Source organism: Rhodnius prolixus, unplaced genomic scaffold, assembly GCF_049639745.1.
Source record: "Rhodnius prolixus isolate KJV_2025 unplaced genomic scaffold, Rpr scaffold_2, whole genome shotgun sequence".
NCBI classification, from domain to species: Eukaryota; Metazoa; Arthropoda; class Insecta; order Hemiptera; family Reduviidae; genus Rhodnius; species Rhodnius prolixus.
In genome coordinates, this window is record NW_027411592.1 from 11,651,845 (window position 1) to 11,672,137 (window position 20,293).

The 20,293-nt window shown below is 31.9% G+C and overlaps 3 protein-coding genes across 5 annotated transcripts; 1 reads left to right on the plus strand and 2 right to left on the minus strand.

Moving 5' to 3' along the window:
• Positions 1–315: 315 nt before the first annotated feature.
• On the minus strand, positions 316–5,584 carry LOC141448927 (uncharacterized). The gene is made up of 5 exons (XM_074117791.1): positions 4,124–5,584; positions 3,871–4,021; positions 3,651–3,782; positions 1,429–1,521; positions 316–1,147 (listed from the first exon to the last, which is right to left on the minus strand). Exons 2-5 carry the CDS (start codon positions 3,992–3,994, stop codon positions 786–788), a joined length of 711 nt encoding a protein of 236 aa, XP_073973892.1. The 5' UTR covers positions 3,995–4,021; positions 4,124–5,584; the 3' UTR covers positions 316–785.
• Positions 5,585–5,738: 154 nt separating this feature from the next.
• Positions 5,739–9,146, minus strand: LOC141448926 (uncharacterized). Of its 2 annotated transcripts, none has more exons than XM_074117790.1 (4): positions 8,951–9,146; positions 8,719–8,850; positions 8,543–8,635; positions 5,739–6,319 (listed from the first exon to the last, which is right to left on the minus strand). In XM_074117790.1, exons 1-4 carry the CDS (start codon positions 9,105–9,107, stop codon positions 5,916–5,918), a joined length of 786 nt encoding a protein of 261 aa, XP_073973891.1. In that variant the 5' UTR covers positions 9,108–9,146; the 3' UTR covers positions 5,739–5,915. The 2 variants fall into 2 exon arrangements, with proteins under 2 accessions (XP_073973891.1, XP_073973890.1); XM_074117789.1 differs by having other exon boundaries at positions 8,719–8,865.
• Positions 9,147–10,444: 1,298 nt separating this feature from the next.
• Positions 10,445–19,086, plus strand: LOC141448928 (uncharacterized). 2 transcript variants are annotated; one of them, XM_074117793.1, is made up of 6 exons: positions 10,445–10,600; positions 15,728–15,851; positions 15,934–15,983; positions 16,330–16,905; positions 16,990–17,112; positions 18,188–19,086. In XM_074117793.1, exons 1-6 carry the CDS (start codon positions 10,555–10,557, stop codon positions 18,526–18,528), a joined length of 1,260 nt encoding a protein of 419 aa, XP_073973894.1. In that variant the 5' UTR covers positions 10,445–10,554; the 3' UTR covers positions 18,529–19,086. The 2 variants fall into 2 exon arrangements, with proteins under 2 accessions (XP_073973894.1, XP_073973895.1); XM_074117794.1 differs by having other exon boundaries at positions 10,460–10,600; positions 15,731–15,851.
• Positions 19,087–20,293: the final 1,207 nt, after the last annotated feature.

Sequence of the window (20,293 nt, forward strand, 5' to 3'; positions counted from 1 at the left end):
TTTCTTATCATATTATATTCAGTCGCAATGAAGTTAATTTTGGAATTACAGCTTCTTTTTAAAAGTAAATGTGCTTTTCCCTAAAAAAAACTGTTCCGTCCCGCAATGGAAAGAGCCTTCAAGTTGTTCGGGAGTTGGAAACACTTTTCCTATAAAAATGTACTCACTTTTCAAATAGCTCTTCAAAGGTACAACTCAAATTTCATCGTCCCTCTTTTCACCAGAAGGTGCAGTCAATTAATTGAAATTATCAAGATTCATTACTAAAATTATATTTTATTTTATATAATCTTTATTTTATTATATATAATCTCCTATATAAAGTAAAAATATATAAATATTAATGTATTAACTATAAAATAGCTGAAATTAGAAAATAATACTTTTTTGACTGATTTCAGAGAACTGTAGGATTAGGTATTACTTAATATTTGACTACTTCGTAATATTACATTCTCCTTCGTCAGCAGGTACTTAATAATTATACGTAACATATCTCCATGAACATATTTATTTTTAATCTATGTACATTTTTACATGTGCACTCCTGTAATTTTGAGTTAAGTGTCAATACACTAATCTATCGACATAACATCTCGTTATTAAGAAGGAAACTATTGTTTAAATAATATTTTAAAGAGAAACGATAAGCGCAAATAAAATGTAAAAATGTTTATAGTTATCCCATTAATTCGTTTTATACTATGCCCACTACACTTGCTACACTAATGTCTCTATGGCTTTCAGCAATTTATGCTCCCTTATTAGACTTTGTATCATTTGCTCTAACCCATTATATACTTGTTTCTAAGTATTCCTTGTTCCGCTTGAATACGGCTCAAAATTGATTTAATGTCTTCCCAAAACATGGGTTCATTGAAAGATATTGAGGGCTTTCCCCTATCGATATTTATTTCAATCAATGATTTTGGCCGTGAGTCGACGCCCCGATCAAGAAACAAACCTTTGCCAGTTTCAAATTTAATACAATTTAAATCTATCCCTATAATTGGCAAAATAAGCATTAAATCTATACGGAGGCAAATTGCGATTGTTCCAGGAGCATCCAAAATGGAGATATTGTAAGCTTGTAAACAAACGCTAACTTTATTCAGAGGCTGAGGAAGTCCAGTGCAGATTGAATTAACTGTACATAAAAAAAAGACGGTATTTATCTAGAAAATATAGTTCTTAGCAAAAGAATATCTTTTCTTAATTTTAGTTTCTTTTCTGTAGATTGAGGAAATTCATTGAAAATCTACAATTAAGCTTTTCTAAATCTACAATTAAGCTTCACAGTGTACTTAAGTTTAGAGGAAAAATATGGATGTCGCTAATTATCATTTATGAGATATTCAGAGGTCGGAGTCTAATGAAATATTTTTTCTTAGAAATCAAATAATTTTAAATTTTAATAAAACTACTTACAATAAAGATGTTGTATCCAGATTACACGAGAATCATAGGAGAATGTAAAAAAGGCAGATAAAGTATTAAGCAGAAATCCACCAATCAGGCATACTAAAAAGTAAACTCTTTTTAGCACTATATAAGAACATAGCATACATAATAATAAAACTGTTGAATACAATTGGACGCTTCAATTGATAGAAGCCCTGTGTTTGGAGGGAGAAGTAGATCTGTGGGCATCAGAAGATCTCATTCATAGGAAGATACCTAATCTGTTAGAAAAGTGGATTAATAATACCTTATCTAAAGAGCTTTTTATTCCAGAAAACAATATAGAATGTGTACTTTTTCCCTTCTTTTTGAATTTCAACATCGAATATAAGCCAACCTAATGTCTACAGCATACGCTTGGCATAAAAATACAATGTTAGAAACACAAAACAAGGAAATTCCAGGAAAATAACGAATATTTCGTATTTTTTCCTTTTTTTTTCTAAAGCTCTATATCCAAAAGCAGCCGAAGTAATGTGTATAATATATGCTAGGCATAGAAATACAATGTTAGAACAGAAAACAAGGTAATTATAGTAAAACTAATGAAGATTTTATATTTTTCATTTTTTTTTTTAATCTCTACAAACAAAACTAGCCGACCTAATGAGTAAAGCATACGCTTGGCATAAAATTACAATGTTAGAAACTCAAAACAAGGAAATTCCAGTAAAACTAATGACGATTTCGTATTTGTTCTATTTTTTTCTGAATTTCAACTCGAATGCAAGCCAACCTTATGTCTACAGCATAGCTTGGCATAAAAGTATAATGTTAGACCAGAAAACAAGGAAATTATAGGATAACTAAAGTAGATTTTGTATTTTTCATTTTTTTTTTATGCATCTCCTCATCTAAAACTAGCTGTCCTAGTATGTATAACACACATGACACAAAAATACAACGTTAGAAAAAAAGAAAATTTCAGTAAAACTAACTTACATTTTATACTTCCACCTTTTTCCTATTTTAGGAGTTCTATTTACAGGAAAATTAGTAGCCTAGGACTTGGCGTGACATACTTATTTTATAAAAAAACAATATATATGATAAGTGTAATTGGGCAACTTAGAGTTTCTAGAGCCCAGGGTAACTTATCAGGGTATCTACTATAAACTGGATTCTGGTTCATTATGCACAATCTGCAACATGCACGAGAAAGAGACCTGGAACATTTCTTCTTAAGATGTCCAGTTTGCTCACTATATAGGAAGCACTATCTGCAGCCGCATCGTTCAAATTATCATCGAGCTTTTGGAATTTTATCGATAGATTGTGTAAAAGAGTTGAAAGATATATATTTTTTTTTTACTAGAGTAAAATTGCAATTGAGATCCTAAAGTGTTTAATTTCTATTTTATCTATTAATTTTGGTTTTTACAGTAAATTTTGTTATTACGAATTAGGTATTATTTTTTGGAATTAAATTGCACATAGGAATTACGACTTTATTCCAAGTGGAATTCTAGAAATACCTTCAAGTCGCTTAATATTCCATATTATACTGAAGGAGTGAAATTTGATGTTCAAGTAAATGTACTACTGAAATACGGTGTAATGAACTGAGGATGTAATATTTTTGTGTACCCATAGAAATCAAAATTTCTAGTTATAAAAGGCATAAAAGAGTGTTCTTGACAAAAAAGTTTAAATAGATTCATTAGTTGTATTGTCGGAAAAAAAATTAGAAGAAGTCACATTTCAGATTGGTGGATTTCCACCGAAATCTTCGTTTTGGAAGCGTCGACGAAATCAAAGCAGAATACTTAGAGTGAGCCCTCGATCCATTGATAGGTTCAGTCTCTTTACCCTACCAAACGATATACCCAAACTATAAGAATAGTGGAGCTAGAGTGCGCAATCTAAATTCACATTGTTAGAGTCCAATTCCTCTAAATAAAGAAGGGAATTTTCCTAGAAAACACACACTCATTCTCACACATGTTCAGCTCTAGATACGATCGCCATAATTCGTCTTGTCTGTGGACGAAAAGTTGAAAATAAATTTAGTTTAATTATAAAGAAATTTCGTTTTTTATTTGACTACCTTCTTCAGTAACAGTCCTTATTTAAACTTGCCATATTTTGAAAATTTAAATTTTCCATAAAAGAAATTATTGCTTATTATTAGCATCTTACAATAATAATTATTATTCCAGAAATAATGGTAATAAAAATTATATACTTACTCTTATGCGGTTCTCCAGCTAAAAGAAAACCAACACACATTTTACAAGTGAAATTTGCCTTATAACATTCTTGAGAGGATACGAATCCTGAGACAAATCTTGATCCTAGCCCTCTTGCAATATCCTCAAAAACTAAATAGAAATTTTGATGATATACTTGTAATGGAAAAAGTAAAAATAAAGCAATTCACTGTTTACTGAAAAATTAGTCAGTCATTACCTGCACGTTCTGCTATTGTTAAGCCTTTTAGCAGATTTTGTGGATTATCAGAGTAATCTTCATTACTCAAATGTATAGAAAATAAGTAAATTAACACAACAAAGACAATATTAGAAGAACGCATTCTTTTTCAAATACTTTTTCTCTGAAACTTAATTGAATTTATAAAATTATAGCATATTACCGTTTTATTTGATTATAAAATTTGAATTAAATTTATTAAATGAAATCACTTAAGTCATTTTTAACTTACATAACAATCTGGAGACCTCAAAATGTAATGAATTATTATCTTTTAAACTTACGTGAATGCTTTTAATTAGAATAGCGGAAATGTTACACTTGTGTAAATATTTATAGTATTTTTGATTAAAATAAATCTAGTTCATCCGAACAATCCTACAAGCTTTATTCAAAATTATTTAACCCTCTTATCATGTAAAAATCTATTTCACAATACGTAAATGTTCTAAGTACGTATTCTAAGTGACTGAGATAATGCGTTTTAACACCATTTACACATCTTATTTTCTTAATTCAGAGAAGTTAATTTTATGGAGCTGGTAAATCCAAATTGAGGAAATTAAAGAGAGTGAATTTTTAGTGACTTAATTTTCAGAACATTATTTAACACCAAGTTTGTAATTGCTAACAATTTAGTATACAAAAACTAAAGTTTAAGTATGATACATAAATAAGTTTTGAGATTGTATGATTTAATGATTGTATGCTTTTTCTAACTTTCGAGCGGTATTTTTTTTTTTTGTAACAGTTTATTAATTTCCTTAAATTTAGATGATGTTGTAAAAAAAATAAAATTGGCATTTGTCTAGCACCTTATTTCTGCCTCATATAAATTACAAAATAAGGTAAATCATGAAGTTTTGGTAATTTTTTTTAGCAAGTTCTGCTGTTTTCTGTCCTAGACGGTGTTCTGTTCTTTGACTCGTTTCTAGTTCATAGTTAGCTTAGAAATTTGAGTGTTTTATTTTCATGAAGAGTTTTATTGTGGGTATATTAAGCCTCCAGTGAGATTTTCCACGGTGCATCCAAAGCTAAACGCAGTACTTTACTTCGGAATATCTGCAGGTTATTTAGTGCAGTTTAATTTTTGTAAAGGTAAGCATAAGAAAAAGATCTGATCAGAGTAAATACATGTTCTAAGTCTGGAGCCTGCGGTTACATCGCTGGCGTCAGTTTTTGAGAGAATAGAACTGTCCAAGAGTTTGGCAGACCTGAGTTGATTTCTTATCATATCATAAAGTATTTTCCTCCTCCAATTCGGACAAGTGTCGAATTTTCTATAATTTTAGAGCCTGCAGTCCGTCAGGTTTGATATTTCAAATTAAGCTTCCTTAAAAAATGATCAAGAATAGCTCTTTAAGTTTCCTATCTCCTAACAATTTAAGACAGTGAAATAAGACCGAGTTCCTTTTGAGGCATCTGTGTTTTTTTCCATTTAGAGCATCTTTTTATAAATAAATAAAACAATAATTTAATCATTTTTACTATAATCTCACTATAATAACTTTTGAGCCTAAACCATAATAATTAAAAATATCACTCTAATTTATCTTGAATGAAACAATAAACAAGACCGGCATTGATAAAACAAATTTCTGACTAGAAATTCAACATAGAAATACTATCATACATTCTAATAAGGTATAAAAGCGCATTCTTTTCAAAATGGTAGCAAGATATGAACCTCGTGCGTCTCATCTTTTGGAAATCAGCCGATGGCGTGTTTACTATTCGTAGTGCTGCGTTCCTTCGTATACCTCAAGAAGCTCATTTTTTAGAAAAGTAGAACTGCAACTGTAAGAGGCAGACAAGGGACAGCCTTTAGTGAGCTTATTGCAAATTGATTGCCGTTTAAAAGCTATATTTGTGAGATGACAAATTATTATAATAAAGTATAAAGACATTTTTTTTTTTCAAAGACAATTTTAGGCATGCTCAGCCTTGGCCTAATAGAAAGTTACTCTCCTGATGATAATACATGATAATTGATCATTATCCCATTACTAAATAACTTCCATTTGTTAGCTTTGCTGCCATATATTTGGCTTTTCTTTAAGTAAACTGGCATAACGTTTGTCTTTGGCAGCAACAGTAACTGCTACTCGTTGTGATAGATCTTTAATTTGTTGCACTAATTTTGTAGATATAGGTGGGTTGTATGTTAATTCCAATCTATCACTATTTAGATTAACGTTGACCGTAGCTGTAATCTCTTCAGCATTATCATTTGATAACAACGTTAATTGTTCATGTTCCCATTTTACACAATTAAAATCTACATTTAGAAATGGAATGAACAGGCTTAGTTCTGCTTTCATGCAGAACATACCACTTGATGGCATGTCTTTCACATCTACTTTATATGCATCTATACAGATTTTCACTTTTGACAATGGTATCGGCAGATTTACACAAACATTTGTCACTGTAAAAAAAAAGAGTACGAATTACTTTATTATAATTGCCCAAGTAATTTTTTAGTTTTTAGTAAGCACCAGAATTGGAGAAGAACTTCTGAAACTATACAAAAATATTACGGCCAATTTAGGAGTCAAAGAAGAGGAGATCACAAAGTTGTGAAAAGACGCAAGGACAAACGATTGCTGGTTGTCTGGAATTAGAGTTAAGATTTTACAGCGAAACGATTAGATTTAAATCCATACATCTCCGTCTTATCAGAAACAAATGAAGGGCTATCTGAGGAAAATATGTAAAGCAGAATAGTCTGAAGTATTTAGAGGAGCCAGGAACTCAAGCAAATAGAGACATAAAGCCAAAGTCGGAGTGGTGCACTTTTTCTGCCCAAGTCTCGCCTTCTATTGCTAGAAGAACGTCCGGGCCCAGCATTAAGTTAGGCTGTTTCCTATTTAGGTGACCCTATTAATAAACATAACTCCACGAATCTAGAGGCTAGACCATATAATGGTTCCCAGTAAGAGTACCAGCTGGTCAACCGAGATGGCGTACCGCATCCATGGAAGCCTAGTCATTAGAATAATAAATGGAATTGTTTACCGCAGGTCCAAAAAAGAGAAAGTAATAGTAATAATTATAAAAACAGTAAGAATAAGCTTTTCTAGTACTGACGTGTGGGTCAAGCCTGGAATCAACTGTGAGAATTTTACTCACCAGCTGAGCCATCTTATATAATTTTAAGATTATCTTAGTAATATGTAAGATAATCGGAAAAGAAACCAATATATTTTCCATTTCAGCTGTTAGAGTAAGAGAAAGAAAATGGAGCCTAGAAAGAAGTAATAGGCCCATAATATATCACCTGTGGAGGTGCATAGAATAGATGAAGGCTTGTCAGAAGCGAAACTGTCACTCTGCAACAGATACTAAGTACACTCTGCACAAAACTTTGTGTAGTAAAGTAGGAGCAACAACAAAAGGGCTGAGTTTTTTTTTTAATGATTATTAGAAGGACTGAGCCATTTATCATTTAGGGAAATTGCCCAGTTATGCAACTTGGAGTTGGGCATCAGTAGTCCAGAATCGGAAAGTAACTGATGAGCCTTCTCTATCTGACCACAAGGGCTCGGGATGGTTAAACAAATAGGAAAAACTTTAGAACTAATCTGAATTGTGCTTATCATAATTTTTTCATTTCAAACAATATTTGAATTTTTTCGTTACAGCTAGTGTTGGAGTAGCATCTAGTAGAAATAAATGAGGCAATTTTAGGAGCATTAGAAATTATACTTTTAAAAATATTCAAAGTATAACACCGTGTTGGATATCACGAAATCAAAATGGATGAAAACTTTGCTAACTACAAGAATAATTGGCCAAACAACCATCAAATTCAATTGGCGCATCTCTAGGGGATTAGTCTAGGACAGGGGTCGGCAACCCGCGGCTCGCGAGCCGCATACGGCTCTTTTATCCAAATTGTGTGGCTCTTCAGCCTGTCCAAAATAAATTGTATATTTCAATTTTATTGAAACAAATGAAAAGTTCATTTATTAAAGTAAAGATATTTTTTTCCAAAAATGATTTTAAATGTGATAGGTTTGAAATTGAATAGAATTATATTAAAACAAAGTACGTAATTATAAAAGACTGCCTCCATTTTCATTCAAATAAAGGTTTAGTTATTATTTATTCGTTTATTTACTTTGAATATGTGAAAATAAATATATAAAATTGTCAAAGTTGACGATCAACCCTTTTTACCACTGTCCTACCGAACAGTTTTAAAACATTTAAAGGTTGTTGAATATCATAAAATAATAATTTGCAAGTTCAAATGGTCTACAGAGTTGTTTACACTATCATCTCTGCGGCTCTTGGTAAGATTTATTAAAATTATTTAAGGAAAAATGGCTCTCTACTTGAAATAGGTTGCCGACCCCTGGTCTAGGAGAATATAGAATCTAGTAGTGATGTTGAATCTAACGGAATAAAGGCGCAGTCTGCGCTTCTTATTCTTTTGGTTCTAGAGACATTCTGGAATTAGAATTTAATATATATTTTTAGAATAATATAGTCATTATTATTTACTATTATTATTTTCGCAGAAATATTAATTTCGAATTAGGATTCAGACGATTGGAAATTAGAATCAGAATATTTCCATTTATTAGAAGTAAGGAAAGTAAAAAAAAACAAAAAAAAAGCTAGAATTAACTCTAATGGCACCTACCTCTCAATGAATATGTCAATATTTCTTCCCGATCAAAAGTCAATTGCACATTAGCCTTCATATCGTTCTCATCAAAGCCAGCATCCAAACAGACTGTAACATTGGTCACATTGTTTTAAGCTACATCATTCACATTTTATTAAGGTTAATATTATATTAATATAAAGATGGATTACTTTCTCGTTCATCATTGGCCAATATAAATTTTAAACAACAAACGCATGTTAACGATTCACAATTGCATTCTGGTGTCTGGAAGTGACTTAAAAATGTTTTTCTGTTTGTGTTATTACTAATGTACTCTAAAACTGTCGAATGGTTCACTATTAGCACAATAACAAGGAATGGAAATAAATACAATAACAGAAAAATTAAATTTAAAAGTTAACAAATTGAAATGTTCCTTACTTTTGAGTTCTTGTGATGTTAGTTGACTGGTATCAAGTTTGATCGGAAATGATATAACAATTGCAAGAGGTGCAAGACACAAGAAGAAAATTATTTTACACCACATTTTTAAATTATTTTTTATAACTAATTTATTGTTTCCATATGTAGATTGCATAAGTGCGTACTAATTGTTAGGTGGTGAGGTTCATCAAATACAAACTCTGAATGGCGTCATCAATAAAATAAATATTGTTTGTTTAACATTTGTTCAATTCAGTAATAATTAGCATTAGACGAATTATAGTTGTCACTTAATATGAAAGAATAGTTTATTAGATATTTCACATTTTATTTGTTTAAAACATTCATCAAAACTTAGAGAATAGACCAGGAGCAGAGGGTATTTTGAAAGGAAGAATCTGGAATGACACTCCACTTTCTTTTCCTGTGTTTATCAAGATTTCCTTCCAATTTCGAATTTACATTAAACGTTTGGAAGAACATTGGAAGGCAAAAGCTATAGTTCGTCAACGAATGATAGTGAACCTCAATATCGAAAGACTAAGTGAGGTAATGGCGCATAGAAGGTAACGACGAGGGCTCTGGCCCCGAACCTGTTGGTGGTTTTTCGTATACATCTGCTTGTAGACCATTGAAAAATGACTGAAGGAATCATACTTCTGCTAGAGCAGTAGCTAGATGATGTTGAGGTCTAACGAGACTTGCTGAATCTACTTGAATGACAGAACGAAAATCGTACTAAAGAAGATTACTGCCATAGACACAGAGTGAGGCATTTGCAAAGAACGTGAATATCTACGGAACCGCCGGCTAGCAAATAGGAACTAAACTCAGTTCCTTCTTCTTGGTTCTAGCGTTCGCAACTCTTAGCTTGTTTTTGAATTTACAATCAGCCGTTCTCTGCGAGGAGTAAGTTGGGCCCTTTGTGGCATTAGAGCATATTTTACTACCGTAAGGAAGTTACAATTTGAGATTGGATTAGGGCAGAAACACTCACATATCAATTCAACTAATCCACATTTTCAAATTTAAGAGATTCAACATTTTCGCTGAAAATACAAAATATAAAATCTAAACATTGCAGGACGAACTTCTTCTTTTGAAGGCTGATAGCAGGTAACAATTATGGATTATCGCGCAATCACTTTTATGTATTTGAAACCTTTATCCTGTAAAACTGGCTATCTAGACGTGAAATGAGGTGCTGAAGAAGGTATAGATAAAGCGATTAATTAATGTCGAACATAAGCCTCATTCAGTGGATTTCCTAGAACTAATTCTATTGTAGTTGAGACCATTTAAATCTCAATAATGTGTCAATTATAACATTAATAACTGGACGAGTGGAAAGTATACGAGGCTTCTTAACAGATTTTTCTTAACAAGGAGACTGTAAAATTTACATCCCTTTCAGCAGAAACAGATTGTAAAAATGCTCATTAGCGTGAAGCATATGTGTAGCAGTTCCTCAGAAGTAGTTTGGACCCGGGGAAACAAAGCACATACATCTATCTGGAGGGGGTGCTAGGATCTCTTGTCTGAAAGTTGGCCACACAACTTCCATTGATCAATGATCATTTGTGTATTGTTCTACCATCTAGATGGATAGTTCACACATTACACTTCTCTTTTATTTTCTCTTATCAGGTAAGATTATCCATTATTTATCTGGGCTTATTGTACATTCTAAAATAACAATTATTTCAATCAAAAAACAAATTTTATGATAATGACACATTGAGTGATTACAAATACTACTTCACATTACTAACTGGATTAATCAATACATTTTACGTGTAAATATTACTTTGCAAACCTAGAAATGATCAATAATATTCTATCACAAGATAAATTTTACAAGTAAAAATTATAGGTTTCTTAAATAAAGTTCATTTCCCGTTTTATCTAAAATTTGAAATTCAATAATGCTTGAAATATCATAATAAAATGATAGTTGTTATTATTCAAGTGAAGTATCAATAAATAATTAAAAGGGCGTTTTGGAGGTTTACCCTGAGAACTATTCAGAAAATAGATTTTCTCGGAAGAATATTTATTATATCTATTTGCATATTTGAAATTATTAATTTCGAAGTTTGTATCTTAGAATCGGAAGCATATATACATATGTATACTTACATTTAGATGTATGCTTGTGTGTATGTTTTTGCACAATTTCCTCGTCCTCATCTCTTCTGATTGTTGTACTTTGTATCCAGTTGCAAAATAAATAAATGAAAAAAGGGATGCTTACTGTACCGTCAAAATTACTACCCTCTCTCTATTCATGAAGGCTTTTGTCCTCCTAAAAGAACCATATTGAGGTTCAGCTGCAAAAGCCTTGAGCAACGCTTCTTGTTAGTTTATTACTGAACACTCCAGCTTTCTTAATCAGTTTATAAGCTAGCCTCCAACTTTGACAGAGAAGTGACAGCCTTTAGGCACACACTAGAGGCAGCTTCTAAAAAAATCTGGAGCAAAAGATTTTGGTTAATAGACTTTTTAGCTGCAATTCAAGTCATCGTCATCATCATTAGTTTCGACAAAACCGCGGATGCTGCAAAGATCTAGCCTACAGTCTCATTTGTTAGGATAGGTATTTGAGGTACAGTAGCTCAACCAAGCCCGGTCTATCGTGATGTTTCATGCAATGAAAGCGACTCTCTTGAACGCTTTTGGTTTTCAGGATTAAAAAAAAATTGAACTTTAAATTGCTTATAACTTTGACTAGTACCGGTTTACAAAAACCTTGGCATTAGTGGAATACTGGAAAAGCAGGTCCGCTCCCTTATGCTGGAAAAGGATTTAAAACGTCCAGAATTCCGGTAAGAGAATGACGTGAAAGGGTTCCATTATACTTTTTTGTTTATTTCAGTTAAGTTTTTGCAAATGTCCATATTAAGAGCTATTAGGACATTCATTAAAAACTCATTGTGATGTTTCATGACGAATTCCTTATTGAAAGATAACAAAAAACGTAGAATGGAGAGAAACCAATATATGTGTGTTTTAGAACACATATATCTTATGTAGTCTAGCTACATATACATAAACTGATTAATATGCCAGATTTAGGGCATGCAAATTGGAGCAAACAGTTCTTCTCATATTATAAATTAAATATTACACCACTCATTTCCATTTACAATACAGCACTTACAGTCTAGTACTACGCTCAAATAATTCTTAGTTAACTATTCTATAATCTAAATAAATCATTCACAAACAATATGATGGTGTTTTGTTTACAACGATAGGTTCATTATTTATGAATGTAAATGTGCAAGGGAGAATTGGAATAATTGAGAAATGAACTCTAAGGACAATCTATTACAATCATATGTACATTAAATTTTCTATCTTATATAACTTTTGATTATTAGTTTTGGTTCCTCTCTCGTACAAATGTATACATTCACAAATCAGCTAGTAAATTTAAAATGACTAACAAAAAAAAACTTAAGATATGTTTTTTTAATAAATCATCTCGCCAATAAAGATTATTGTAGACAGTCAATTTTTCATAATAAATTAACATCCGCCCACTGTAAATTATCATTCAGGAATAATGCAGAAGTAAAACATTTCGTTAATTCTATATTTTACAGATTACTGTTTCACTTATATAAATTAAGAAAAATGGACTTGAAGGAACATAATTTCTAAAGAACGTAATAATATTCCGGGAGGTACCGGGTTGGAACCCAGGCGCGCCACCCTCGTTTTCTCTTTCAAGCTGTAGTTTCCACAGCCGAAAGGAAACTAAAAGAAAAATGGTTGCGATCACACACGCCCTTTCAATCGCTGCTGAAACATGCTAAATTTTCTTGGAACGTGTACAATAAGACATCTTCCTGTTTCTGATAACTTTATTTATTATCAATAAGTTGACATTAAAAAGGTTGAATAGGATTATTGGAATTGTTTTCATTACTTAAATTTTCATTACTGTAAGTAACTAATTTTTAGAGTATTTGGTTCGGATGACTTTACCAGCCACTTCTATCTATTATCTATTCTTCCAGTCCCTTTCCTTTTCATCCAGCCAATTTTTTTCTTTTTCTGGCTCCCCTTTCTTGGGAATCACATAAGGCGTTTGTGTAAGCTTAAGGGAGTAACCCTCCTATCGTGCTGAAGCACGTAAGGCCATTCCCTAATCATAAATTGATTAAATAACGAAAAATAATAGAGCTGGAAAGATTTTAAGGTTTCCGACGAAGGGTAAAATGGATTTTAAGACTGGAAACATGGAATGCAATGAGTGTTGCCGGTAAGGAATTTTAAGTAATAGAGATGCACAGATCAAAAGTTATTTATAATTACGGAAAGGATAGGCTGGCGCTGTTTGGTGATTACATATTCCTGTAAAATGAAATGCCAACAGAGAGGAGAGCTAGGTCCAGTAAAGTTTGTATTTTTCTAAAAAAATTTAAGGTAAAAGATGGGATTTTTTAAAATTATAAATGAATATTTATATTTATTTAAAGGAGAGTATCCTAAGGCGAGGGCCCAAGCTACAAATTTAAGTGCGTCACTTTCTACCATCATTAGCGCTCCAAGCCTTCTCAGTTCACTTCCAATCCCCGGATGCTGTTCTCTCGTTATAGACATCATTAGAGATATCGGCTCCTAGAGAGAAAACCTCTAAGAAGAGCCATCATATGATTGCGGGACCTCCAGTTTCCTAGTTCATGGCGCTCCTAACTTCTGATTATAATTGTATTATTCTTATTCTTGCGGCGCTTCCCTTAATATTACTGTTATGATCATCACCATTTTAAGAATTTAAATCACAGTTTTCAAACTTCTCTCAATTTTAATCTGGAAAGAAGAAGAACTTTATATCCATTATTGAAATAAGGAATAATTTAATTCGAAAAGGAACTTTAAGAAAATTCCTCTCTATAATGTAATTCAATTTTTTTCACTTCAGATTACTTATTGAACTTTTAGTGATTCTTCATTTTTGCTTTGTTCATTTAGAAGCGCATAATTCAACGATGACAAAGTCATATTTTATTCTGATTTTTCTTTAACAAAATTTAAAAGTTCTATAATGTTTGGAATGATGAAATAATCTTTTGTGTTTTATAATGCATAAAGAATGGACCGTTCTATAAGATCATGGAATTACATTTACATATCATGAGGGTGCAGCACTCGTCAAAAAACAAAACAAAACAAAGAAAATATTAGCATGCTTAAATAGCTATGAATAAATAGCTTCATCATTTACTAAAAATTTCTCGTGATATTCCTGGTGATTTCGTTTATTAAGTTCAAGGCTAAAAGCCGTACTTCATTTAAATAACTTTAGTTTATTTGTAAAAATGTTTGCCCTGAAGGAAATATTTGAAATCGAGAAGTCCTAATTATTTTTGCTTAATATTCAGCAATTACAACTAAGATATGTAATATTATCTCAGAAGATATTAAATAAAATATATAACGATTTTTGTCAAGTAATGAATGGTACTGAAATTCAGTAATTTTTTAAATAATTAAGATGGAAAATTAGATATTTTGATTTCTTTATTGATTATTAGCTGCAATTTTATTTCTTATTAATGAAATAATTACATAAAGTTTAATTATATCCTTATTTCTATTAAACATAATCTCAAACTATTCTTAACTGTGCATTGTTTAACGCCTTAACGCATCATGAAGTCATTGGTGCTCGAAGCCTTTTGACAGTATTATCTTGTTGCAGAAACTCTGTCCACGATTACTTATTTGGTATTTGTAATTAATAGCTTTACTTTGTATAGTTTCTGCGTTTTTCGTTCTTATGAGTTATTATATGCTGCTCTCTAACTGATGAAGATGGTCCAATTTTTCCCATTCATTGGACCTCAAAACGTTCATTATTAGTGAAAATTCAAAATCGAAAAGTCACGTAATTACCATACACTTACTTTCGAGGAATATGTAAAATTAAAAAATATTAGTTGAGGAGATTCTTAGGAATGGGCAAAGAAAAAAGTATCACAATCCAAGGTATGAACCGTTAAATATAGAAAAGTTCCTTGAGAAAGTCCACCTTCAATGATGTACGTAGTTTCGCCTAAAGCAAAACAACTCTTTACTTACGCTCCAGAAGCGATGTGTATTTGTGATTATAAAAACATATGATAGTGAAATTTATTCACTACTTCTTCGAGATGTCAGCAATATTTCTTAAAAAAGGAAACAACAGCAGATACAAAGATGCCTAATTAGGCCGATGGTCAACATACTGTACAGCTTAGTGGTGAAAAGTGTTTTTCTGTAACGAGAGAGAACTGTCCGCAAAGCACCAAAAGATACAAAACAATGACAACTCATATCCAACCGACATAGAAGGGGAGTTTATCCTAAACGACAAGTATTTCTCGTAAAAATGTGACAATCCTTGGCCCAAACTAGACACCGATGATACTCTTTGCCTTATAAAAATCAGTGACTAATTTAGACTCTCTTATTTTTCACAATTAAATTTCCTTTATGTTTTTGTGCTAAAATTAACTTTTACTAATAGTAGAGGTAAAGTAATAGCCTTTTTTTCTGGTGGGCTTACCATCCTACTACCGATTAGGTATCGTGGCTGGGGCGGAAGCATATCCTTTACTATTGACATTTTTTCCAACTGATAAAATGTAGCTACTTGCGGTATTCGTACTGTAGATCTTCCAATTACAAATCAACGCAAAGTATCCACTGCTAACACTGAGCCAACACCTTGAACCTTAACTTTATATTACATAGATAATAGGAGCATAATCTTTATTTCAGTAGGAAGTGCACTTTATACGGAAGTAAGAAAACTAAGCGGGAATGAATATAGAGATGTACACAATTTGCCAGTTTCCTCCAACAACTCTGTCACTTTTCAGGGTAGCAGGAAAACTCCCTTCAAGTAAGTAAAAAAATAATGAAAATTCATTTTTAACCACTTAAACAACAGTAACAATATATGCTTATTCAAAGTTTGTTTTCAGATGGGTCCCAGGGAATGATACAATTGGACAAACCAAAACACTAGCTCTTAGTAGGTACATATTTGATATTTTTAATCAACATAATACCTCTTATTGCAGGTGTAATATGTGACTTTATTCAAAAGTTAGATAACTAATGAGGGTCAACAATATTACTGACGACATTATCTGCTATCAATTGACAAATTGCTTATTTATTAATTGCTTTAACAAAATCATTGGTTACGACGTGATTTTATTTGTCTTTCTCTAAAAACTCACATTAAAAAATATGTTTTAATTTTAAGGTCCACTAAGCTGTGATCCTTTGAGGGAATATCACCTTTAATTCTATTCAATTTTTAATCACAGCTGTTCTGTCACTTCTTTATAATGAGTGTATTGATTCTATTTCAGCAAACAGAACTAAAATCGAAAATAAAAAAAAGAAAATCAACAAAGGAGGCATAAGATGGAGAACAATTTTGAGAAACAGCTCAAATGCCTCTTATCAGGGACGTATAAACCTATTGTCAAAGGCAAATATGAAGAACAAACGCTTGAAGAGAAAACGAGATAGTAAAAAAACCAAGAGGAAAAGGCAGAAGTTAAAAAAAGAAAAAAAAATTAAAAATGAAATGCTGGAAAATAATTTAACCACATCTAAAGAACATAAAACTTCTGGATTTCCTCAAAGACCAACATCAGACTTTGTAACTAAAAAAGAACAGCATTCTGCAACTCATGCTACTCTTGCTGAAGAACCTAAGAAACAAGATTCTGCAGTAAGAAAATATGAAGCACAGTCAAATGTTGAAAGTTTGAAACACTATTCTATTGGAAAAAGTAGTCCTTTAATCTATGAACTTCATGATGAGGCAAACAAGAGACACAGAAACAAGCAACATCTTGAAATAATAGATAAGTATGACCAACATATGTCGTCATTTCGTTCCAAATGGAAAGAGTATGCTCAAAGAAACTTTACATCAGGTAACTAGACAGGAAAAAAAATTATATACCTCTTAAAAATTTTAAAAATATTTTAAAATTTATTAATATAGGTTCAATTTTTAGATCTCAATGAATGTTTGCTTAACAACGGAGGTTGCGAAGGATTGTGCATCAACACGCCCGGATCTCATCGTTGTCATTGTCCTCAGGGATTCCGTCTGGATTTAACTAGAAAACTTTGTTTAGGTAAAACAAAATTTAATATTTTTCTAGTTTTTAGCTAATGAGATTTATATAAATTTATTCTTAGTACCTATTTAATATTGGTTATCTTCTGAAGGAATTTGTCTTCTTCTAGAGCAGAAGGAGGAATTGATTAAGGGTACGCCACGGGTTCTCTACTAGTTCGTATCTACTAATCTAAAGAAGTTCTGCAAGGGCCACATTATACGATCTTTTCCAGTTCGTAGTTAGGTATCATCACCAGAAGTTCATCATAGCCAGGGTGAATTTCGAATATCAGACCGACAATATTAAAGACTAATTGTCCCTCCTCTGGCCTTTCGTTTTTGTCGACGTACTTCTTCTATTTTCAACGGTTTTGTTTTTTTTATTTCGTTCTTGCTGCACTAAAAGAGGCCAGGTGTTCATTGTGAAATATCATTGCAAAATATTCTTGTAGCTTTTGGAAATTTTTTACTCCTTGTTTGATACTTTGCCCGAAATCTGAAATGTAATTGAATGCCTTGCAAGAATAGGGAAGGTAGAGTGAAGCAATTTGATGGATTTTTCAGATACCAAGTGATTTTGATTTGATAGTTGCCTGACGCAATGAACATTTTCAAGTTCTTTGTAACTTAAAATTCTGGGTACTAGAATTTTTTCCAATAAGTTCTTTTACGGAAAGAACCAGCCCTTCCCACCACTCTTCCTCGAAGAAGCTGAGGGAGAATTAATCTTCCTGTTAACTGGTGCTATCAGCAACAGTGTGTCTATCAAAGTATGTACCAATCTAAGTCCTTCAAGGCGTTATCCGTCCCGACGAAATTATTATAATTATCAGAATGCATTTTCTAATTATGGGATATTTTGTTCCCCGCATATAAGAAACACTTTATAAAAAATCTACCTTCGAACTCGGGGACTCAATATTGAAAAGTTGACAAGACCACAATACTGATTCTTACAATAGTAAAGAAAAGTAAATATTAGTCGTTAGAATTTAATTAAAATAAGCATTATTATTTGCTGAGCATAAGAAGCAAGATGATTATTGTGTACCACATCTATTATCATTTTGAAGTATATTATTTGATGACAGATATTAATGAGTGCGCAGCTCGAAATGGACATGGGCCATGTCAAGGTGAATGTATGAACACATGGGGCTCCTTCAGATGCGACTGTCAGAATGTGAAAGGAACTCGTCTCTCTGATGACAAAAAATCTTGCATCGTGATCGATGCATGCTCAACTCATAATTGTAGCCATGTTTGCATCAACACAAGATTAGGACCGTATTGCTCATGTCCTCTTGGTTTTGTGTTAGGAGATGACTGGGTCACATGTGTAGACATTGATGAGTGCCAACATGAGGATTTACTTGGAAAATGTGACGAGAAAAAATGTGAAAATACTCTTGGCTCATTTAAATGTATTTAAGACTAGAAAAATAATCTAGCTACACAACACTCACTTATCTACAATTTTCCTTTTTATAATTGACCATTTTCAATCGAAAAAAGGTTGATTTAATGATCAAGATGTCGGAGTGATCTTTATTTTGTTTAAGTTAATAGCTAAAATGTTTTTGAGGAAAACTGTGTCCAAACCTAATTAAAAATGTTATTCTAATTTCTGACAATTTTTCTTAATATAGAATATACAATTATTGTTCAAACACTCACTTTTGTCAGATTTGTTTGAAGAAAGAGCAGACATCCTCACCTCTAGAACCAGAATACCATTGCCCAGTTTTTCAAGTAATTTGAAAAGTTTTCAGTTTAGATAAAATTGTTATTTTACCATTATAGTTGAATCATCAAATACTGCAATATTGAATTGTGGAATTAAGAAGGTATATACATATGTACCAATTTCAGTATATTTATATTTATACATATTTAAAATAATTGTGTATTTTAGTAAAATATCTTGATAATTTTTCTCCTTTAATTTGTATATCCTTTCTAGATGCTAAATTAAACCGTTCATTTTCATTTTATTCTTATTTTTCACAATATTATTACTATTATTAATTAAGAACTATTTTAGTTCAAAAGAGGTAATAATTGTAGTAATAAGAGGTGATTGTAATAATCCAGTTCTTGATCTAAATTACATCTTAAATGAGTACTTGATAAATAAGTTTAACAAGTAAAAAAATTCATGTCTAATTTAAAACCATGTTGCTATTTTATTCCAATTTGACAAAAAAACCTTCTAAGTTAATATTGACTGTGTTTTATATTAAACATATTCGTCTGGTCAGCAGACATTCTAGTCTAAAACTTCATGAAACCAAGTTGATTTACTTGGCCTATTAGATTTCCTGGAGATTGGCTAGAAAACAAACACAGCTGGACTTGAAGTATTTATTGTGGCACCTTCTTTACAGTTCTGATTGTTTAATAAGGAGTATGGTGACGGGCTCCTTGGTAATGTATGAAGATCTGAATTTCTCTTCGCAGAAGTACCAAACTCTAACTTGATTTGTTTGTCAGAGAAGGTATTAGAATTCCTACAAATAGGAACATTAAATTGCCTGTATTACCAAAACATGCGGACAAAAAGTGGCCGGCGAGTGATAATTTCCCTAGTAAAGTAAAGTAATCGTCTATTGGGATTTTATGAGAGACTTGATAGCAAATCAATGGGTGCAAAGTTGTGATGCCCAGAGAGGCGAAAGTGAAATTTCTTTAATCAGAAGGTGAGTTTTAAACGCTACTTTCAGATCAATAAGAAAAGTTCAGTATTAAAGCGTACTACGAAACAAATCACTTGGTTATGAGGAGTAGAATGTCAACTGCAATGTTCTGAAGAAATGAATGTTTGAAGGAGCATGCTACTCACAATCAAGAGAGCAATGTACTTGCTTATTTTGCTCTATTTCAAACGTAAATCAATTAGACTTGCCGCTAGGTAATTTTAACAAATCAGGGTGACTCTGAAAGCAGTATCCAGAACTGGCCGTAATACTAGCTGTGAGAGACTGAAAAAGCTGTATTTACAGTTATAGCAAGAAATTATTTATTCTATATCTCAGAGAAACAGCCGTAATACAGTCAAACTAAGAGACAATTCCATGTTTTTCCAAAGGTTATTACTTGTATTTTTGCGAATGAAAACGATTGGCTATCAACTATTTAACCCTGGCCGTAATACAAAGTTCTATTGACAGAAACAGTAGCAATCTGTCCAAACTAAG